We start from the raw sequence: 24,013 nt of genomic DNA, 5'->3' as shown, positions 1-24,013 counted from the left end.
AACCCACGCAGACACGGGGAGAACGTGCAAACTCCACACGGACAGTGACCCAGAGCCGGGATCGAACCTGGGACCTCAGCGCCGTGAGGCGGTTGTGCTAACCACTAGGCCACCGTGCTGCCCGGGGTACTAAAATGTATGACATGCCGCTGGGTACCCCTCAGTTTGAATGGCTCATTGGATACACTGCCCAGTTGAGACATAGGCCTTCAAGTAATAATTGGTTTTATTTAATTAACATTATAACACAGTAAGGAGTCGGCTGACTTATGGCAGTACAATGACCGGAGTTACGCAGCTAGGGGGGTCCCTAGCTTGGGGGGGGGGGGTGTAACCGGGTTGCTGCTGGAATGGTCAAGAAGGAGCTGGAGCGTGCAGAGGGGATCAGGATGGGGGTCTGTCGCTGTGGGGAACGGGCTGAGCGGGGGGCGCAGGCACGTGGCGGACTACGGAAGGGTAATGGCTAATCAACGGGGGAGGGAGCAGGTGGCCCTCCGATCTGGCTGATCACCTGGAATGTGAGGGGACTGAATGGGCTGGTCAAACGGTCCCACGTGTTCGCGCACCTGAGGGGGCTGAAGGTGGACGTGGCTATGCTTCAGGAGACGCACCTGAAGGTGGTGGATCAGGTCAGGCTGAGGAAGGGGTGGGTGGGCCAAGTGTTTCATTCGGGGCTGGATGCAAAAAACCGGGGGTTGGCGATCCTGGTGGGGAAGAGGGTGTCGTTTGAGGCGTCGGGTGTGGTGGCAGACAGCGGCGGGAGGTACGTGATGGTGAGCGGCAAGCTGCAAGGGGAGCGGGTGGTGCTGGTCAATGTATATGCCCTGAATTGGGATGATGCGGGTTTCATGCGGCGCATGTTGGGCCGGATTCCAAATTTGGAGGTGGGGGGCCTGATAATGGGGGGGGATTTTCAACACGGTGCTGGATCCGCCACTGGATCGATCCAGTTCTAGGACGGGTAGGAGGCCTGCGGCGGCTAAGGTGCTGAGGGGGTTTATGGACCAGATGGGAGGAGTGGACCAGATGAGAGGTTCGCGAGGCCGAGGGCCAGGGAATTTTCATACTTCTCCCATGTGCATAAGGCCTACTCCCGGATCGACTTCTTTGTTTTGAGTAGGGCGCTGATTGCGGGGGTAGTAGACGCTGAGAACTCGGTGATAGCCATTTCTGACCATGCCCCGCATTGGGTGGACCTCGAGCTGGGGGAGGAGAGGGACCAGCGCCCGTTGTGGCGCTTGGAGGTGGGGCAGCTGGCGGACGAGGATGTGAGGGGGCGGGTTCGAGGATGCATCGAGAGGTACCTGGAGGCCAACGATAATGGGGAGGTCCAAGTGTGGACGGTCTGGGAGGCGCCTGAAGGCGGTGGTTCGGGGGGAGTTGATCTCCATTCGGGCCCACAGGGAGAGAGGGGAGCAGAGAGAAAGGGAGAGATTGGTGGGGGAGATGCTGAGGGTGGACAGGAGGTACACGGAGGCCCCGGAGGAGGGATTGCCGAGGGAGCAGCGCAGCCTTCATGCTGAGTTCGACTTGTTGACCACCAGAAAGGCGGAGGCTCAATGGCGAAAGGCTCAGGGTGCGGTGTACGAGTAGGGGGAGAAGGCGAGTAGGATGCTGGCACACCAGCTCTGTAAGCGGGATGCGGCTAGGGAGATTGGTGGAGTTAAGGACCGGGGAGAAAATGTGGTGCAGAGGGGGGTAGACATTAATGGGGTCTTCAGGGACTTTTATGAGAGACTATATCGGTCCGAACCTCCGGCGGAGAAGGGGGGGATGAGGCGCTTTTTGGATCGGCTGAGATTCCCGAGGGTGGAGGAGGGACAGATGGAGGGTCTGGGGGCGCCAGTTGAGCTTGAGGAGCTGGTTAAAGGGATAGGGAACATGCAGTCGGGGAAGGCGCCGGGGCCGGATAGGTTCCCGGTTGAATTTTACAAGGCGTATGCAGACCAGCTGGGCCCCCTGTTGGTTAGGACCTTCAATGAGGCGGGGGGGGGGGGGGGGGGCTTTGCCCCCGACAACGTCTCGGGCACTGATCTCCTTGATCCTTAAGCGAGACAAGGATCCCCTGCAGTGTGGGTCATACAGGCCGATCTCACTCCTGAATGTGGACGCCAAGTTGTTGGCAAAGATCTTAGCCGCGAGGATAGAAGATTGTGTGCCGCAGGTTATCCACGAGGATCAAACGGGGTTTGTGAAGGGGAGGCAGCTGAACACTAATATACGGAGGCTCTTGAACGTTATTATGATGCCGGCGGTGGAAGGGGAGGCGGAGATAGTGGTGGCGCTAGATGCGGAGAAGGCCTTTGATCGGGTCGAGTGGGGGTACTTGTGGGAGGTGCTGGAAAGATTTGGGTTTGGGGAGGGGTTTGTCAGTTGGGTGAGGCTGTTGTATGAGGCCCCGATGGCGAGTGTGGCCATGAATAAGAGGAGGTCGGAGTATTTTCGACTATACTGAGGGATGAGGCAGGGGTGTCCCCTGTCCCCCCTACCTTTTTGCGCTGGCAATTGAACCCCTGGCTATGGCGCTGAGGGAGTCGGGGGATTGGAGGGGGCTGGTCCGGGGGGGGGAGGAGCACCGAGTGTCGCTCTATGCGGATGACCTATTGTTGTATGTGGCGGACCCGGTGGGGGGAATGCCGGTGGTGATGGGGATTCTCCGGGAATTTGGGGATTTCTCAGGGTATAAACGTAACTTTGGGAAAAGCGAGCTGTTTGTGGTACACCCGGGGGACCAGGAGGGAGGGATTGGGAGGCTCCCACTGAAAAGGGCGGAGAGGAGCTTCAGGTACTTGGGGGTTCAGGTGGCCAGGAGCTGGGGGGCCTTGCATAAGCTAAACCTCACAAGGCTGGTGGAGCAAATGGAGGAGGAGTTTAAGAGGTGGGACGTGCTGCCGCTGTCTTTGGCGGGTAGGGTGCAGTCAGTCAAGATGACGGTGCTCCCGTGGTTTCTGTTCCTGTTCCAGTGCCTCCCCATCCTTATCCCGAAGGCCTTTTTCAGGTGGGTTAACAGGAGCATTACGGGGTTTGTGTGGGCACACGGGACTCCAAGGGTGAGACGGGTGTTCTTGGATGGGGCAGGGATGGGGGGTGCTGGCGTTGCCCAACCTCTGTAGGTATTATTGGGCTGCCAACGCAGCGATGGTGCGTAAGTGGGTAATGGACGGGGAGGGGGCGGCATGGAAGAGGCTGGAGATGGCATCCTGTGTGGGTACGAGCCTGGAAGCGCTTGCAACGGCGCCGCTGCCGCTCCCTCCGACGAGGTATACCACGAGCCCGGTGGTGGCAGCTACCCTCAAGATTTGGGGGCAATGGAGGCGGCACAGGGCGGAGGTGGGGGCCTCAATGGGGTCCCCGATACGGGGGAACCACCGGTTCCGGGGAGAATTGATGGCGGGTCCCTGAGTTGGCACAGGGCAGGTGTCAGGAGGGTGGGGGACCTGTCCATAGACGGGAAGTTTGCGAGCCTGGGTGAGCTGGAAGGGAAGTTCAGGCTCCCCCCGGGGAACACCTTTAGGTACATGCAAGTAAGGGCGTTTGTCAGGCGGCAGGTGGCGGGGTTCCCCCTGCTGCCGCCGCGTGGGGTCCAGGACAGGGTGCTCTCGGGGGTATGGGTTGGAGAGGGGAGGATCTCGGAAGTGTACCAGGTGATGCAGGAGGTAGATGAGGCCTCGGTGGAGGAGCTGAAAGATAAATGGGAGGAGGAGCTGGGTGAGGAGATTGAGGAGGGGACGTGGGCGGATGCCCTAGAAAGGGTGAACTCCTCTTCGTGTGCGAGGCTTAGCCTCATACAGTTTAAGGTACTGCATAGGGCTCATATGACCGGGACAAGGATGAGCCGGTTCTTTGGGAGTGAGGACAGGTGTATTAGGTGCTCAGGGAGCCCAGCAAACCATGCCCATATGTTCTGGGCATGCCCAGCGGTGGGGGAATTTTGGAAGGGTGTAGCAAGGACGGTATCGAGGGTGGTAGGATCCAGGGTCAATCCAGGCTGGGGACTTGCAATATTTGGGGTTGCAGTGGAGCCGGGAGTGCAGGAGGCGAAAGAGGCCGGTATTCTGGCCTTTGCGTCCCTAGTAGCCCGGCGGAGGATTCTTCTTCAGTGAAGGATGCGAGGCCCCCAAGCGTGGAGGCCTGGGTCAACGATATGGCGGGGTTTATTAAATTGGAGAGGGTGAAATTTGTTTTTTTTTGTTCTTAGAATTTTCTGTTATTGTTTTCTTTTTTGTGAAAATTTGAATAAAAATTATTTTTAAAAAAACATTATAACACAGTGACATTTCTCTGCACTTCTTGAATACATAAAAATAAATAATTTTATTTCCCTCAAAAGCAAAAGGGATGTACCGGCATGGCTACAATAATAACAGCAGAAATTGTATTTATATAGCATCTTTTTAAAATGTTTTTATTAAGACATTTATAATTTTAACAATTTTGAAAAAACACCCAGTGAACAACACATACCCAACCAACAACCAAACCCAACCACCAACCAAACCCAGCCAACATGGCTTACATACACACACCCAGCCGACAACCAAACCCAGCCGACAACCAAACCCAGCCGACAACCAAACCCAGCCAACAACCAAACCCAGCCAACAACCAAACCCAGCCAACAACCAAACCCAGCCGACAACCAAACCCAGCCGACAACCAATCCCAGCCAACATGGCTTACATACACACACCCAGCCGACAACCAAACACTGCCGACAACCAAACCCAGCCGACAACCAAACCCAACCACCAACCAAACCCAGCCAACATGGCTTACATACACACACCCAGCCGACAACCAAACCCAGCCGACAACCAAACCCAGCCGACAACCAAACCCAGCCAACAACCAAACCCAGCCAACAACCAAACCCAGCCAACAACCAAACCCAGCCGACAACCAAACCCAGCCGACAACCAATCCCAGCCAACATGGCTTACATACACACACCCAGCCGACAACCAAACACTGCCGACAACCAAACCCAGCCGACAACCAAACCCAACCACCAACCAAACCCAGCCAACATGGCTTGCATACACAATTTCCCACTAACCATTTCCCACCTTATCCAACGCCCTATGCCTCCCTCTTTTCTTTTACCCCCCCCCCCCCCCCCAACCTGGATGCCCAAATACTGAAAGCTCCATTCCCGGCCACATTGAACGGCATCGTTTTTACCCATATTCAGTTTATACCCCGAAAACCGACCAAATTCCTCTAGGATCCCCATAATCCCTCCAATCCCCCCCCCTTGCGGGTCAGAAATGCACAAAAGCAGATCATCCGCGTATAGCGAGGCCCTGTGCTCCACAGCGCCATCGCCAGTGGCTCTATAGCCAAGGCAAAAAGCAGTAGGGAGAGTGGACATCCCTGCCTTGTCCCCGATGCAGCCTAAAATAGTCCGAACTCACCTGGTTCGTCTGCACACTCACCACCGGTGCCTGGTACAGCAACCGTCCCAGGACCTTCCATAAGTACTCCCACTCCACCTGATCCGCCTTTTCCGCATCCATGGCGACCACCACCTCCACCTCTCGTTCCTCGGAGGGCAACATTATCACATTCAACAGCCTTCTGATATTGGCCGCCAAATGTTTCTCCTTCACAAACTGGTCTTCTCCTATCACCCTGGTACACAATCCTCAATTCTCAAGGCCAGGACCTTGGCCAATAGCTTGGCATCTACATTTAGCAGGGGGATTGACCTGTACAACCCACACTGTTCCGAGTCCTTTTCCCGCTTCAGGATGAGAGAAATCGAGACCTGCGACATCGTCGGGGGGAAGAACCCCACGCACCCTAGCCTCATAGAATTTACAGTGCAGAAGGAGGCCATTCGGCCCATCGAGTCAGCACTGGCTCTTGGAAAGAGCACCCCACCCAAGGCCAACACCTCCACCCTATCCCCATAACCCAGTAACCCCACCTAACACTAAGGGCAATTTTGGACACTAAGGGCAATTTCTCATGGCCAATGCACCTAACCTGCACATCTTTGGACTCATTAAACACCCTTACCAACAAGGGCCCCAGCGCTCCCGAGAACATTTTAAAGAACTCCACTGGGTACCCGTCCGGGCCCGGGGCCTTGCCCGACTGCATCGTCTCCAGCCCTCCACCACTTCAACCAGCCCAATTGGGGCCCCCAGGTCCTCCACCAGCTCTTCCACCCTTGGGAACTCCAATCTCTCTAAAAACCGCCTCATCCCCTCCACCCCGGTTGGGGGTTCTGACTCGGATAACCTCCTGGAAAAGTCCCTGAACACCCTATTTACCCCCACCGGGTCCAGGACCGTATTCTCCCCCTCCCCCCCTCACCTTGTCCTTCACTTTTCTGATCTCCCTCGCCGGCTCCTGCTTCCTCAACTGTTGTACCAGCATCCTGCTTGCTTTCTCCCCGTATTCGTACACCGCCCCTCTCGCCCTTCTCAGCTGCCCCACCGCCTTCCACGTAGATAGCAACCCAAATTCCACCTACAGTTTCTGCAGCACCTGCTGCTCCTTCAGCAGCCCACCTCCGGGGCTTCCGAGAATCTCCTGTCCACCTGAAGGATCTCCACCACTAGCCTTTCCAGCTCCACCTGTTCCGCCTTCTCCCTGTGTACCTGTATCAAAATGAACTCCCCTCTTACCATTGCCTTCAGCGCCTCCCATACCGTGGCTGCCGAAACCTCCCCCATATCGTTTAACTCATACCTCCAAGTGGCCTCCCTCACCCACTCACACACCCCTTCCTCTGCCAACAGCCCCACATCTAACCTCCATTGCGGGTGCTGCCCCCCTTACCCAGAAGTCCACCCAGTGCGGGGCGTGATCAGACACCACTATCGCCGAGCACTCCGCATCCACCAACCCTGCCATCAATGTCATCGAAAATAAAGAAATCCTTTCGGGAGTATACTTTGTGCACATGGGAGATGAATAAATATTCTTTTGCTTTCGGCCTCCCAAACCTCCACGGATCCACCCCCCCAACGTGTTCGGTAAACCCCCTTAGCTCCTTCGCTGCACCCTCCCTAACCTCGAGCTCGACCTATCCAACCTTGGATCTATAACCGTATTAAAATCCCCCACCCCCCCACCCCACCCCAATGCGAGTCCAGATCAGGGATCCACCCCAACACCCACCTCATGAACTCTACATCATCCCAGTTCAGAGCATAAATGTTCACCAGCACCACTGGCTTCCCCTCCAATTTCCCACTCACCGTAACATACCTCCCCCCAGAGTCCACCACTCACCATAACATACCTCCCCCCCAGAGTCCACCACTTCGTACCTCAAACGCCACATGCTTGTTTTTTTTAAAGAAAATATTTTACTGAGGCATTTAAAAATTAAAAAATTTTCAACATCAATTTCAACAGAAACACAATATGGCTTACACAAACCCCAGGCAACATGGCTTACACAAACAGCGCTGACCTTCCCCACCCACCCCTCCGTTGGTTCTCCTGCCCTTACTCGTTTTTCCCATGCCTCCCCCTTTCCCCCCCTCCCCTGTGCTGACTGCTAAATTGTTCTCAGAGAAGTCGGTGAATGGCTGCCACCTCCAAGCAAACCCCTGCAACGAACCGCTCAAGACAAAATCCCCCCCCACGGCTCCCTGGACTTCCGACACACCAAAAATCACCATCTTTGGACTCGGCACCACCCTCGCATGTAAGACCTCCAACATGACGCCTGCAAATCCCTACCAGAAACCCCTCAGCCTCGGACATGCCCAGAACATATCGACATGGTTCACAGGTACCCCCGCACAGCGCCCACACCTATCCTCCACCCCCTCAAAGAACCTGCTCATCCGGGCCACGGTCATGGATGCCCTGTGGACCACCTTGAATTGTATCAGGCTGAGCCTGGCACACGACGAGGATGTGTTAACCCCCCCCCGCTCCCCTTCCCACTTTCTCTTCACCTCCCCTATTGGGGTTTCCTCCCACTCCATCAGTTCCCTGTAGGTCTCTGAGGTCTTCCCCTCTCCAGTCCCCGGTGCGGCTGGTGCAGAATGTTCGAAACCTGCCTCTGCACAAAATCCCTCGCTTACAGATACGAATTCCCACCTGGCAACCCCCCCCTCCCCCGCAGCACTACCCGCCAAACAAATCCCGAGATCACTGCATTCACTGTTTTAAAGCCTTGGGGATAAAAATTGGGAAACAAACAAAACCTCGGGAGGACCGTCATTTTCACCATCTGTACCCACCCCGCCAATGACAACAGGAACGGGTCCCACCACTGAAAGTCCCCCCTCATCTGATCTACCAACCGACCCAAATTCACTTTATACAGCTGCTCCCACTCCCGTGCCACCTGGATACCCAAATATCGAACCCCCCACCCCCCAAAGCGGATCCGATATGTACAGAGGTAGATCATCCGTGTAAGGCACAAACCTGTGCTCCACCCCCCCCCCCCCCCCATACTATCCCCTGCCAGATCCTCGCCGCTCACATGAAATACCCGTCCCATACCTTCCTCAGCCTAATCAAGTCCCCTAACTTCAGGTGCGCCTCTTGTAGCATGGGGGCACCCTGCTCCCCCCCCCCCCCCCTCCGATCAACCATAGCCCCTCTTGGGCCAGCCTCCAGCCCGTGCTCCGCACCTCCCCCGGCCCAACCGCTTGCGCCCACCGTCACCGATTCTCCTGGCCCCATTCCCCACTGACCCTCCACTCACCCTCCCATTGCGCTTCTATGAACTAGCCCACCCAACTAGCCTGGCAGCCCCCGCCCATGGCACCTAGCATCCTACCCCCCACTAATTCGCCTCCGCCCCTCCCAGCTTGAACATTAGTGCAAACAAACAAAAACAACCCCTCCCCAAACCCAAACAAAGAAACCAACCCCCCATCCCTTATCAAAGAACAAAGAGGGCAGCATGGTGGCGCAGTGGGTTACCCTGCTGCCCCACGGCATTGTGGTCCCAGGTTCGATCCCGGCTCTGGGTCACTGTCCGTGTGGAGTTTGCACATTCTCCCTGTGTTTGCATGGGTTTCACCCCCACAGCCCGAAGATGTGCAGGATAGGTGGCCATGCTGAATTGCCCCTTAATTGGAAAAAATGGATTGAATACTCTGTTCTTTTGTTTTTTTTAAAAAAAAGGTAAACCTGAAGTCGAAAAAGAAAGAAATGGCCCCAAACACCAGTTAACAGCAGTATCATCACAGCATAGCCACCAAAGTTCAAAGTCCACCTTCTTAGGTTTAGGGTTAGGGCAGCACGGTAGCACAAGTGGATAGCACTGTGGCTTCACAGCGCCAGGGTCCCAGGTTCAATTCCCTGCTGGGTCACTGTCTGTGCAGAGTCTGCACGTTCTTCCCGTGTCTGTGTGGGTTTCCTCCATGTGCTCCTCCCACAGTCCAGAGACGTGCAGGTTAGGTGGATTGGCCATGATAAATTGCCCTTAGTGACCAAAAAGGTTAGGAGGGGTTATTGGGTTACGGGGATAGGGTGGAAGTGAGGGCTTAAGTGGGTCGGTGCAGACTCGATGGGCCGAATGGCCTCCTTCTGCACTTTATGTTCTATATTCTCCTGCCAGTCCATTGTCTTTAACAAATTCTACCACCTCCTCCACAGAACAAAGTACAATTCCCAGCCTTCGTAGGTCACCAACAGACATGCCGGGTACAGTAGCCCAAACTTCACCTCCTTCTTGTAGAGGGCTGCCTTTACTTTGTTAAAGCTCACTCTCCTCTTGGCCAACTCTGCACCCAGGTCCTGGAACACTCTGATTTCACTGCCATCCCAGGTGCAGTGCCTTGTCTGCCTGGCCCACCTCATAATTTGATCCAGGAACCGGTGCAGCCGCACCACCATCGCCCTCGGCCGCTCGTTCCCCTGGGGCTTCCTCATTAATGTCCTGTGCGCTCGATCCACCTCCAAAGGCCGCGCAAACGCATTCTGTAAGAGTAGCTTCTCCAGCATCTTTCTCACATACGCGCCATCATCGGCTCCTTCAGTCCCCTTCGGTAGGCCCACGATCCTTATGCTGTGCCTGTGTGACCGGTTCTCCTGATCTTCAACCTTCTCCTGGAGCTGCATCAGCCCCATCTCTGCTGCCATCGAGGCAAACTGCTCCTCGTGCTATCCCGCAATCCCACCCATCTTCTGGATTGCCTGACCTGGGCCGTCAGCTTTGTTTCCACGCGGTCGACCACCGCCCTGATCAAATCCACCGCTCGGGCCAGGACCTCCAAACCCTCCTTCCATTGCTGGGTGAACTCGTTCAAGAAGCTCACCAATTGGTCAGTCAACGACTGAGCCGGCAGAGCTGCTCCCTGACCCCCCGCCATCTCCACGTGCATTGCAGGCGCCGCACCAACTCCAATCTACTGATTCCCTCTTTTTCGACCGCTTCTGGCCCTCCGCTCCATACACCAGAGGGTCGATCTCTTCCACTCACTCTCCTGCACCATCTTTCCACCTCACAGCCACCTGATCACCGGGGAAAATGTCTGAAAAAACCACCACGAGCGGGAGCCACCAAATGTGCAACCAGTCACTCCATGGCCGCCACCGGAAATCGTCACCCACTTGTCTTTCCTCAGCCTAATCTGATCTGCCACTCTCGGGTGTGTCTCCTGCATCATCGCCACATATGCCTTCAAACGTTTCAAATGCGCGAACACATGGGCCCTCTTGACTGGCCCATCAACCCCCCCCCCTCCATGTGATCAGCCTGGTCGGGGGACACCTTCTCACCACCCCATTGCGCTTCCGTCAACTAGCCCACCCAGCTAGCCTAGTAGCCCCCACCCATGGCGCCTAGCATCTTACCCCCCACTGATTCCCCTCCCCGCCCCGCTCAGCCATCCTCCCAGTGCAAACTTAACAACCCCCACCAAACACCCAGAAAAGAGCAACCCACCATCCCCATCAAGCAAAAAATAATCCCGAAACAAAACAATGGCCCCAAACACAGTGCAATGATCCTCCACTGTCTCCTGCAACTGACTATGTTAATCCCGCATCAACTCCATCTCCGCTGCCATTGAGGCAAGCTGCTCCTCGTGTTCCCTCACCGCTTCCTCCATCTTTTGGATCGCCTGGCCCTGGGCCTTCAACCCCGCCTCCATACGGTCGATCGCTGCCTTTATCGGGTCCACCACCCTGGCCAGGCCCTCCAAGTTCTCCTTCTTCTGCTGGGCAAATTCCTCCTGGAGGAAGCCCACTAGCTGCTCCATCGACTGAGCGGGCAGGATCGGTCCCTGACCCTCCGCCATCTTCCCCTGTGTCTCAGGCACCACACTAACTTTCACCGATTATTCCCTTTTTCGACCACTTATGGTCCATGAATCCATACACCGGTGGGAAACTCTCTCCTGCCACCCCTCCTGCAGCTTTTACAATCTCACAGCCCAGCCGTTAGCTGGAGAAAAGGTCCACCACAACGGGAGCCACCAAATGTGCGACCACTCACACCATGGCCGCCAGCGGAAGTCCTCGATATAGCATCTTTAATGCAAAATGTCCCAAGTCACTTCACAGAAGCATTATAAAACAAAATGTGACACTGAGCTACAAAGAGATTGTCGTGTTAGGTACACTGGTCTAATGCTGGCTGCAACTGGATGCAAATTAGGTCAGAAAGATACTCCAGACCTTGAAGTTAGTTCAATCAGGTTTACTGAATTAATAGCAGTGTTTGCACACTTCTCTGTGAGTTCTATTCTCTGCTAACTGAAGTGTGGTTACTCTGTCTGACTGAACCAGACTTGCTCTTAGCCATGTGGTGGAGGTGTGAGATTGTAACAACACCCTTGACTGACTCTCTAGATGTTCATCAGTGGAAAGAGGCAGAGTGTGAGTGCCTCGTGTCTTTTATAGCCAGATCCCACCCCTGAGTGTCCTGCCTGCTTATTGGTCATGTCCCGTTCTCTGTGTCCGTTAGCTGCTTGTCTGATATATCATCATGAGTGTGTGTGTGCCTGCATATCATGACAGAGATATTTGGGCAAATGAGTTAAGTTTTAAGGAATGCCTTAAAACAGAAAAGAGAGGCACAGCTGAGGAGAGGTTTATGGAGGGAATTCCAATGTTTAGGCCTAGGCAGCTGAAGACACAGCCACCAATAGTGGGTAATTAAAACATAGGTGCTGAGGAGGTCCAAACTGGAGGTGTGCAGCATCTTGGGTGTGGGGCTGGAGAAGAATAAAGGTCATGGAGAGAATTGTAAATGAGGATCCATTGAAACATTGTTTAACTGGAAAGCTAGGCTGGCACAGTAACTCTTCCTTGTAACTCGTAGCTGTGAGACGCAAACTAACTGGAACCCTGCTAATATTTATCTGTGAGATGCAGTCTCTGACCAACACGCTACCCTTCATAGGCTTCAACCAATCAATGGCTGTATCCTTTTCTCAAAAGTTTCCAAACAGATAAGTCACAGCCTGCACTGGTACCTAACCTTTCATCTGTGACGAGGTGGCTTGTGAACACAGCTGCAGATATCCTACCACAAAGGCAACAAACAGCTATGTCTCTTGTTAGTAACTTTCAGTTGGTACCATGAACTGCTATTGTGCTCATACTTAACAATTGCATTTATTTTCCCCCTCTGTCAAGTTGTTTCCGGCATTGATGTGGGTGGAAGTGGGACAGGATGGGGAAGAATCCTGAGCAGAGTTTAAGGAAAACCAGTGTGTGGCAGGGAGCTGCGGGAAAGAGGAGCCAGTGGTGTGGTGGGATATGATGGGGTGTCAGGGGAACCATGAAAATCATTTTGATCAGCCATCTGTTTGTTTTATGGGTTTATTAGCATTTGTAGGGCTGATTTCCTGATGTACGCTTGTGATTATCAACTTTAACTTTTTGCATGGAAGAATCTGTACAAGTTGAGGGCAAACAGACAAAGTTTTCAAACGAATGGTCCCTGCTGCTATAAGGACAGGAACAGTAGGACCATCAGCCTGGGTTTCTCTGAAGCCCTTTCAGGGAGACCACAACTTCCAGATTTTAGCCTAAGTGAGCTTGCTAGAGGTTGCGGTGCTATTAGTCTCTCAATAGTGGCAAACCTCTCAGTAATCACCGCTTTTGTGGAAGGGAAGTCTGGGCCTACATTTTTGTTTAAGCATGGTGATACATGTTAAGCTATTGGGAAGCCAGTTCTGACATTTTAATTGCGCAATATGATCCGTCACTGATTTTCACCTATGAGCCAGCACATTGCTCACTTGAGAGCAAGGATACAAACACAACAGTAGTGAGACTAGGAAGCGTGGTTTTCAGAGAGAAAGAGTCCAAATTATTAGTCTGGATAACCTGTTATATGCATCACAAGTCTTGGACACCATGTGCAAGAAGTGTGGTCAGCTGGAGGAGCTTGAGCAGCAGCTGATATTACTGCAGTGTTTCTGCTAGGCTATAAGCTACTTGGTTAGCATGTTTCTGTAGGTGTCACCATGCAGCTTCACAACATGCAGACAGAGAGGGAATGGGTAACCGTCGGGTAGATCAAGAGGCCCAGGCAGAGAGTGCTCCCTAACCATTGTTCAGTTTTGGGAAATGATTCCTCTGGGGAGTACAACCAGAGCCAAGTCCACAGTGCCATTGGTGGTTCAGCTGTACAGAAGGGAGAGGGGGAGGGGAGGGAGTTGGTGGGGGGTGGGGTGGGGGGGGGGGAGGAGGTCAAAAAAGCAATAATGGTAGTAGGGGACTTGATAGTTCATGGAAAGACTGGCCTTTTTGCAGCCACAGATGTAACTCCAGGATGGTATGTTGCCTCCCTGGTGCTGGTGTCGTGGATGTAACTGAGAGGCTAAAAAACATTCCGAGTTGAGAAGGATGAACAGTCAGAGAGCATTTGAATATTGGTGAGTAAAATCAAGAAAGACCCAAAGATGTTTTACAACTACATGGAGAAAAGAAACAATTAAAGATTAGGAAAAGATTAATGACCAAATCGGTAACTTGTATGGAGGTGGAAGATTCTGGTTCTTCGTGAATCTTTTGTGCCTATAGCACAAATGAAGTTGAAGATGTATGTATTATAGTTGAGGTGTGTGAAACATTGAACGGTATAGAGGAAATACTGCAGCGTTCAATATCTTTGACGGTGGATAAGCTGAATGAAATTTAGTCCAAGCTCCAAATAGAAGCAAGGGAAGAAATAACGGAGGCTCTGACCATCATTTTCAGATCCTCTCTGGCTACACGATTGATACCAAGGGCTGGTGGACTGCTAACATGGTACTGTTGCTTTAAAAAAAGGGTAGAGTAGGTCAAGTAATTACAGGCCAGTCAGCTGAACCTTGCTAGTGGGCAAATTATTGGAATAAATTCTGAGGGGCAGGATAAATTTTCATTTGGAAAGGTACCGATTAATTAAAGATAGCATAGATTTAGATTTATTGTCACGTTTACAGAGGTACAGTGAACAGTATTGTTCTGTGTACAGTCCAGGCAGATCGTTCCATGCATGAGACGAGCATAGGACATACAATAAATACACAATGTAACTGACATTGGGTGAAGCATACGGAGTATAGTGCTGCAACAGTACAACAGTAGAGTAGATACGTAGAGTTAGTCTATAAGAGAGTCATTCAGGGGTCTGATAACAGCGGGGAAGAAACCGTTTTTGAATCTGTTAGTGCGTGTTCTCAGACTTTTGTATCTTCTGCTCGATGGAAGAGGTTGGAAGAGAGAATAACCAGTGTGCGTTGCCCACTTCCCCAAGTGGGAAGTGTAGACAGAGTCAATGATTGGGAGGTAGATTTGTGTTCAAGACTCTGTAGTTTCTTACAGTCATGGGCCGAGCAGTTGCCATACCAAACTATGATTCAGCCAAATGGGATGCTTTCTATAGTGCATGTGTAAAAATTGATGTGGTCATGCTGAATTTCCTTAGTTTCCTGAGGAAATATAGGCACTGTTGTGCTTTCTTAGTCGTAGCATCAACGTGGGTGGACCAGGACAGATTGTTGGTGATGTGCACACCTAGGAATTTGAAGCTGCCAACCATCTCCACCTTGGCACCTTTGATGCAGACAGAGTTATGTATGACACTTTGCTTCCTGAAATCAATGACCAGCTCCTTATTTTTGCTGATGTTGAGGGAGAGATTGTTGTCGTTGCTCCACGCCACTAGGTTCTCTATCTCCCTCCTGTACTCTGTCTCATCATTGAGATCCAATCCACCATGGTTGTGTCATCAGCAAAATTGTAGATGAAGTTGGGGCCGAATTTTGCCCCTCAGTCGTGTGTGTACAGGAGTGTAGTAGGGGACTAAGTGCACGGCCTTGCGGGACCCCGATAGTGAGGACTCTCCTGGAGGACGTGTAGTTGTTTATACTTACTGATTGTGGTCAATGGGTCAGGAAGTCGATGATCCAGTTATAGAGGGAGGAGCCAAGTCCTAGGTTTTGGAGTTTGGACATGAGCTTGGCTGGAATTATGGTGTTGAAGGCAGAGCTGTATCATTGAATAGGAGTCTGACGTAGGAATCCTTGTTGTCGAGATGTTCCAAGGATAAGTGTAGGGCCAGGAAGCTGGTGTCTGCAGTGGACCAGTTGTGGCGGTATGCAAATTTCCGTGGATCAAGTCATTCTTGAAGTATGGAGTTGATGTGTCTCATGACCAACTTCTTGAAGCACTTCATAATGTTTGTTCAGGGAAGTTCCTAATAATTTGATTGAATTTTTGGAGGAGGTAACCAGGATAAATATAGTACATTCGATGAACTCTGCGTAGTTTTAGTAAGGCGTTTGACAAGGTCCACAGGGCAAGTTGGGCAGCAAAGCACGAGCCAATGGTATCCAAGGCAAAGTGGAAAGTTAGATCCAAGATTGGCTCAGTGGCAGGAAGCAAAAAGTAATGGTTAGCGGGTATTTTAGTACCTGGAAGGCTGTCATTTAAATTAGCCCTTAAATAGGGTTACATAGCAATACAGATTCTGAGCAAATCCAAATTTGTACACTCAACAGAATATTTGATAGGCTTGAAGGCAATTCTTAGCATACAGTAACAGATTGGCCATTCTATCCACACATGTACACAATCTCACTTTCCCAGTGCCGTTGCCTTGAGCTCACCTAAGTTCTGATGGTGATGCTTATCAGCACAAATTTGCAAAGATAAATGGGCAAGCAATAACAAATAGATTGAGAAAACAGAAGATTAAAGAGGGAACCAGAAATGGAAGGGGGGAAAGAGTGGAGGAGGAAGGAAAAGAAAATAGGGATAGGAAATTATAGAAGCAGGAAGGGAAAGAAAGTAGAGATTGGAAATTATAGAAGCAGGAAGGAGAGATTTCATTACACCATTCAAAATCAATGTTGATCAAAGACCTAGGGCTGGATTTTCCGGTTGCCGACGCCGAAATCGCGTTCGGCCGGAGAATCAGAATTCATGACCAAATCGGGGGCGGCACCACTTTTGTGATGCTCCGCCCCCTCCAAAGCGGCGTACTCTCTTGAATACGCCACGCCATGTATCGACAGCCTCAGGACATTGCCTGAGGCCCGCCCCGATGTCCCGCCCACGACCGGCCGAGTTCCCAACGGCGTCGGTCATGTGTGGTCTCATCCGTCGGGAACTCAACGTGGCGGCTGCAGACTCAGTCCAGCGCCACAGTCGGGGGAGGGCCGATCCGTGGGCAGGGGGGGACTTTATTCGGGGCTGGGGGCACTGTGGGGGGTGGTCCGGGGCGCACGACTGGCCAAAGAAGAGGCACTATTTTGCAAGATGGGTCCGCGAGCGGCCTCCACCATGTCGCACGGCCGCTGCAGGCCGCTGCCGTGCGCATGCGTGGCCACGAACCCGGCAATTCCCCAGGCCGTATCGGCAGCTAGAGCTGGGTGCTCTACTCTGCCGGCATGCTAACCACCAGCAAAACGGGGAATCGGCCGTTTACGCCTTTTTATCTGGCGTAAAACTCCACCATTCCCATGCCGGTTTGGGTACATAGCCCCTGAATCGGAGAATCCAGCCCTTAGCGTCTTCCTTATGTTACTTTTTGAAAAGTTAAACTGCAGAAACATGGTTTGAGTACTCCCATATTATCTCAAGTAAGTGGGATGTCTATAAACTGTATAAACCAGAAAGACCCCGAGACTGTAATTTGCGAGCCTGTTGCAACAGAGGCACTATAATTTACCTGGCTGTTCACAGGGCAAATAGTGAGTATTATTCATATGTGAACCGTGACTGTGAGAGCCATTCAGTTAAATGACTGCATCACCCAGATTGAATGCCTCAGCTAACACTATATATGAATTTTTTGAGACATCGGGAAGAACACACTTTTTTTGTTTTTGATGTTTTAAATTTAATTTCACCGATTTTAAAATAACAAACCTTTCTTTGTTTTCTTTTTCAATAAAGGAAGTGGGGTTACAGTCAATGCTGTGCACCCAGGGGTAGTGAACACAGAACTTGGCAGACATACAGGGATGCATAAATCAAATTTTTCTAGTACAATATTAGGTAAGTGATGCAGACTAATTTTATTTCACCATCAAAAGAACAAACGTCTTTCTGGTAAATAGTTTAAAGTCTGTTGTGAGCTTGAAACACCAAATTGGTTAGCACAGCCCCAGCATCACCTAAATAAGTGCACAACCGCAATCTTCAAAACCGTTTGGAAATGTTTTTTAACTGTTATATTTGCCAGATACAAGTGGAATGCTGTACAAGTTGGCTTCCAGCAGTAGCATTTGTTATGTTTTGTCTGCTGGTGCTCTGAACGTAGCCCATTTACATTACATGGCATGATTTTGAGCACTACTGGCAACAGCTTGAACATTTCCCTGCACAAAAGGGCTTTTTTGTTAAAGTGCTTGGCAGGGAATTAAACAAAGCAAGTCCTGGCAGATGAATTGGAGGGAGACAGTGGTGTAGCGGTATCTCATTGGATGAGTAATCCAGAGCCCGAGGGTAATGCCCTGGGTTCAAATCCCACCATGCCAGATGATGGAATTTGAATTGATAAAAATCTGTAATTAAAGCCTAATGATGATCATGAAACTACTATTGATTGTCATAAATACCAATCTAATGTCCTTGAAAGAAGGAAATCTGCCATCCTCACAGAATCATACTTGACGGATCCTGTCCAAAATACTACTATCACCATCCTTGGGTATGTCCTGTCTCACCAGGATAGGTGCAGCAGAAGTGGTGGCACAGTCGTATACAGTCCTGGGAGTCTTCAACATCAACTCCAAACCCCAAAAAGTTTCGTGGACAAAATCTAGCTCCACAAATATCCCTATCCTCAATGATGGGAGCCCAGCACATTAGTGCAAAAGATGAGGCTGAAACATTTTATTTATTTTTTTAATTTGGAGTACCCAATTCATTTTTTCCAATTAAGAGGCAATTTAACGTGGCCAGTCCACCTAGCCTGCACATCTTTGGGTTGTGGGGGCGAAACCCACGCAAACACAGGGAGAAAGTGCAAACTCCACACTGACATGATCCAGAGCTGGCATTGAACCTGGGACCTTGGCACCGTGAAGCAGCAGGGCTAACCCACTGTGCCACCGTGTTGCCGGCTGAAACATTTGTAACAATCTTCAGCCAGAAGTGTCAAGTTGATGATCCATCTTGGCCTCCTCCGGAGGTCCTCAGCACCACAGGTGCCAGTCTTCAATCAATTTGATTCTCTCCAATCTGATATCAAGGAAGAGATGAATGCATTGGATACTGCAAAGGCTGTAGGCCTTGACAACATTTCAGCAATAGTACTGAAGAATTGTGCTCCAAAATTTGCTGCGCACCTAGCCATTCATTCACTGACATCGATTTGGCAATGTGGAAAATTGTCCAGATATGTCCTGTACACAAAGCGAGACAAATCCAACCTGGCCAATTACCATCTGACCAATTGCCACCTCATCAGTCTACTCCCAATCATCAGTAAAGTGATGGAAGGAGTCATAGCCAATTATATCAAGTGGCATACTTAGCGATAATGTGCTCACTGATGCCTCAGTTTGGGTTCTGCCAAGGTCACTCAGCTCTTGACCTTATTATAGCCTTGGTTCAAACATGGACAAAAGAGCTGAACTCCGGTTATGAAGTGAGCATGACTGCCCTTGACATTGTGGCAGCATTTGACCGAGCATGGCATCAAGGTACCCTGGAAAAACTGGAAACAATGGGAATCAGGGAAACATTGCACTAGTTTGACTCATGCCCAGCATGAAGGAATGTGATTGTTGGACATCAGTCATCTCCATTCCAGTACATCACTGCAGGAGTTCCTCGGTGGTGTCCGAGGCCCAACCATCTTAAACTACTTCACCAGTGACATTCATTGGGTCAGAAGTAGAATGTTTACTGATGAGAGCACAATGTTCAGCACCATTCGCAACTCGTTTACTGAAGCAGTCCATGTCCAAATGCAGCGGGAACTGAACCATACTGAGTCTCCTCCCAAATAGATTGTGTTGCCATGGAATCTCCACTAGGCCCAGCTCTTGCCAACATCCTTATTGGTTCCATGAGAAATGTATCTTTGATGAAATGACACCTAAACTCCTACTCCTTGCATATTTCTTACATGTTGATTAATTTAATCCTTAGCAGCATGCAATAATTTCCTTGCATGTCTTAATAGGCTCCATCCTGTGCTCTAATTCACCTTTGAAATAGAGCAGCCAAATTGACTCTCTTTCCTTGATGTAGGATTTGAAAACTCTGCCAGGGAATTCTGTACCACTGTACTGCAAACCTACCTTCACTGGTCAGTACACACACTATAAGATTGGTCTTATTGCCAACCTTGTAAGTAGGGCCCAAGCTATTTTCTCACCATGTAGGCTTGATGCTGAAACTGAGTCAACAAAGATATCCTTCGGGATCATTTCGCACTGTGTATCGTGCAAACTCATGAACGGACTTGAGGCTGTAACTTGCAGCCTTGAAAAGTGCCCAGTCTACCTCCGATTACCCCGGAAGGGCAAGGTATCTCAAAAATCTGAGCAACAGGTAAAGCTATCTAGTTCACCCTGCTACTATGCAGTAGAGTGATATTGGCCATGTACATGATATTGCCATCAAGCCAAAAAGATGTTCTGCCTATCATACACCAGTGTTATATGGATTTTGGTGCCAGTGTGATGCTAGGAATGTAGGCTGCATGACTCAAAAGACTGGTGGATTATAACAAACTTTCCTCTTGCACTGTTTGCAACGGGCAAGGGACAGACCGCACCCAACCAACCCCTGCTTGCAAAATTCACAACACGGTTTTCAACATGAGATGTGATTCTATGTTTGAACAATATTTGCTCAATAATCCTCTATGCTTAAAAAAATACTCTGATAACCAATTATAAGATTCATTTGGGCTTGCAGTGTGGTGCATTTGCAAGTACTGGAAACTACATCTATTAATATACAGTGCCCTGTTCTTTTCAGACAGAAAGAACATGCACCTGTTTCAGCTAAACTAAACAGATGATCGTCATTGGCTGGTTCATTCCTCAGGGCAATGCTTAATCAGAGTCAAGTTGCCTGGTTTAAATTTTCAAACCATGCTTGGAATATATGTCACATTCTCCATGGCAACACTTCTGCTAATCAGAGTCTACTTGCCAACCAATCAGCAAACCCTCTTCTCATACAGTATAAACTTGTTGTTTTCCCTGACTTGCTATTCTTGTGATTGTCCTGATGAATGCAAGATGAAAAGCTTTGACAAGAAGTATTTTTTCCCGCAATGCACAAGTATATTGGATAACTGCTCAAAGTTGACATTGCATAAAGTGCAAACCAAATCAGTTTCTTCCAGTGTATGCTACTCATTGCATTTATAATTACAGTTAATATTTGCAAGATTAATTCCAGGTCAAACGAAGTCAGAGGGGTTCTATCCAAATTCTAGCCCTGGTGTACAAGACTGAAAGGCCTTAGACAGGCCAATCCCCATTGCACCTTTACAGCCCCTGCCCCAAGTTAGAAATAGTAGTGTTGGAGGGATGGCACAGTGGTTAGCACTGCTGCCTCACGGCGCTGAAGACCTAGGTTCAGTACCAGCCCCGGGTCACTGCCTATGTGGAGTTTGCACATTCTCCCAGTGTCTGTGGATCTCACCTCACACAACCCAAAGATGTGCAGGGTAGGTGGATTGGCCATGATAAATTGCCCCTTAATTGGGGAAAAAAAGGTAAAATAAAAAAAATAGTAGTATTGGAAATTTGAAGGTATCAGAGTAAATTAACCCTTTAGCTCCTTCCACAATTATAAACAACTACGAAACTGAACACCTGGAGGCCTTGTTCATCGTGGCCGGGGACTTCAACAAGGCCAACCTTAAGAGTGTACTGCTAAAATTCCATCAGCACATCTCCTGTCCCGCCAGGGGCGACAACACTCTTGGCCACTGCTACTCAAAAATCAAGAATCAAAGGCGCCTACTGTTCCATCCCCCGATCGCACTTTGGGAAGTCAGACCATAAGCCTGTGCTCCTTCTCCCGGCATACAAGCAGAAACTCAAGCGGGAGAATCCAGCTATGGTCGTGCAGTGCTGGTCCAAGGAAACAGAAGAGCTCCTACGTGACTGCTTAGAGACAGTGGACTGGTCCATATTTAAGAACTCAGCGACCAACTTAAATAAGTATACCACCATCGTCACAGACTTCATCAGCAAATGTGTGGACTATTGCGTGCCAAAAAAGCAGTACGTATGTTCCCCAACCGGAAACCATGGCTCAGTCGCGAGATTGACTCCCTACTGAAGGATAGGTCTGAGGCGTTCAAGTCAGACGACCCTGACCTACCAAGAAATCCAGGTATGACCTCCGCAAAGCCATCCCAGATGCCAAGAGAGAATATCAAACCAAGCTAGCGTCACAGACAGACAATATAAAACAATATAACGGGCTACAAAGCGAAGCTGAGCAGTATCTCCGGCAGCAGCGCACCCTTCCCCGATGAACTCAATGCATTCCATGCTCGGTTCAAGCAGGTAACCAACAATCCACTGTTGAGTGCCCCAGTAGCCCTTAACTCACGCATACCCACCATCACAGCTTCCAGAGTCACATCAGCCTTCCTGAAAGTGAACCCTCGGAAGGCGACGGGCCCAGACGGGATCCCTGGTCATACACTCAGAGCCTGCGCAGACCAGCTGGCAGATGTGTTCGCGGACATCCTTAACCTGTCCCTACTCCATTCTGAGATCCCCACCTGCTTCAAGAAGACCACCATCATACCGATGCCAAAGAAGAACCAAGCAACGTGCTTCAATGACTACCGTCCGATGACCCTGTGGCCCTGACTTTGGTCGTAATGAAGTGCTTTGAGAGGTTGGTCATGAAGCGCATGACCTCCATTCTCCCAGAACGCTTTGATCCACTGCAATTCGCATACTGCCGCAACCAGTCCACAGCAGACGCCATTTCCCTGGCCCTACACTGATCCCTAGAGCATCTCTACAACAAGGAATCCTACATCAAACTCCTATTTATTGACTACAGCTTTGCCTTCAACACCATAATCCCAGCCAAGCTCATATCAAAGCTCCAAAACCTAGGACTTGGCTCCTCACTGTGCAACTGGATCGTCAACTTTCTGATCCACAGACCACAATCAGTAAGAATAAACAACAACACCTCCTCCACAATAGTCCTCAGTACTGGGGCCCCGCAAGGCTGCGTACTTAGCCCCCTACTCTACTCCCTGTACACACACGACTGTGTGGCAAAATTTGATTCCAACTCAATCTACAAGTTTGCTGACGATAAAATTGTCCAATTTATACAACTCTCCTCAGTGAAGAAAAGGAGGCCACCTGTAATTTTCCATTTAAAATCTGCTTTTCTCTCTACTTTGTTCTGGTTTTAAATGTTTAATACTTTGTTTTGTAATACCTCACATGGGAAAATTTAGAGTGTGTCATTCAGTATTGTTATGTGAAATGCAGTGTGTCATTTGTTTTTCTTAAATTTTATTTGTTCTCTTTCAGGGCCCTTTTTTTTGTTTTTAGTAAAATCACCACGTTTAGGAGCACAACCCTCCATCTATCTGGCTGTAGCAGAAGAGCTGGAAGGAATATCTGGAAAATACTTTGATGTTAATAAGCAAAAGGATCCTGCCCCACAGGCCCTGGATGAAGAGACAGCCAGGCGCCTGTGGGAAATAAGTGCCAAATTAGTGGGATTGAAAAGTGAGAATTCTGATCCACAACTCCAAAGTACTTTCACTGTTAATATGGACAATGTCAGTGCAGTCTCCTAACACCATTAGTAACAGCACCAAGGAAAATGTTGAGTGTTTAATCGTGCTTCAAAAAGTAACATTTACTTCCTGTAAATCATTCTCTCCGATATATTTTGAATTATTACATTATTGCTTTTCATTGCCTTAAGTATTTGTGACACTACATTTGTTTGCCTTGTCTCCTTACTCTACCCATCTGTGCATTGACTATATTATACTATTTAGCACATAAAAAATTATACAATTTCCTTTTATAGCAACACTGAGGTAGAATGCAGATTTGCATCCCAGGTTTCCAAAGATTTGAATTGATCCTGCAACACAGTGCTTTTTGCCTGCTTATAGAGAGTCATTAAAGTATACGTCATTCCAGGTTATTGCTGGGTAACATTTAGTAAAATATTGAAAGCAGACTGATGCGCAAGAATGTGCAAATCACAAGTATGGGAAAATGTGGAGACCCTTTTTCTAAATGGAAGTGTATAATCTGCCGTTTCTCCCCATGTCTGCATGGGTTTCCTCCGGATGCTCCGGTTTCCTCCCACAAGTCCCAAAAGACGTGCTGTTAGGTAATTTGAACATTCTGAATTCTCCCTCTGTGTACCTGAACAGGCGCCGGAATGTGACGACATGGGGCTTTTCACAGTAACTTCATTGCAGTGTTAATGTAAGCCTGCTTGTGACAATAAAGATTATTATCAGATTATTATTAATGTTCACAGTTGATGTGAACTGCTGTTATTTTAATTGGAGAGCTGTTGTAATTACTTGTTTTACCAACAGATGTCTCACTTAATTTGTGTTGCCACAGTTGTGTTAAAGGCAGGTGCATTTTACTGT

General features: G+C 49.8%; 1 protein-coding gene across 3 annotated transcripts in view; it reads left to right on the top strand.

The window, feature by feature from the left end:
* The window catches only part of LOC119970123 (retinol dehydrogenase 13-like), a 169,577-nt gene extending 146,256 nt beyond the window's left edge, over positions 1–23,321 (top strand). For all 3 annotated transcript variants that reach the window (XM_038804192.1, XM_038804183.1, XM_038804202.1), the window contains 2 exons: positions 17,329–17,430; positions 22,920–23,321. In XM_038804192.1, the coding sequence (XP_038660120.1) occupies positions 17,329–17,430; positions 22,920–23,191 (374 nt within the window). In that variant the 3' untranslated portion in view covers positions 23,192–23,321. The remainder of the gene's footprint in view (positions 1–17,328; positions 17,431–22,919) is intronic.
* Positions 23,322–24,013: the final 692 nt, after the last annotated feature.

The sequence above is a fragment of the Scyliorhinus canicula genome, chromosome 1 (assembly GCF_902713615.1).
Source record: "Scyliorhinus canicula chromosome 1, sScyCan1.1, whole genome shotgun sequence".
NCBI classification, from domain to species: domain Eukaryota; kingdom Metazoa; phylum Chordata; class Chondrichthyes; order Carcharhiniformes; family Scyliorhinidae; genus Scyliorhinus; species Scyliorhinus canicula.
This window is presented reverse-complemented; position numbering and strand designations above follow the sequence as displayed.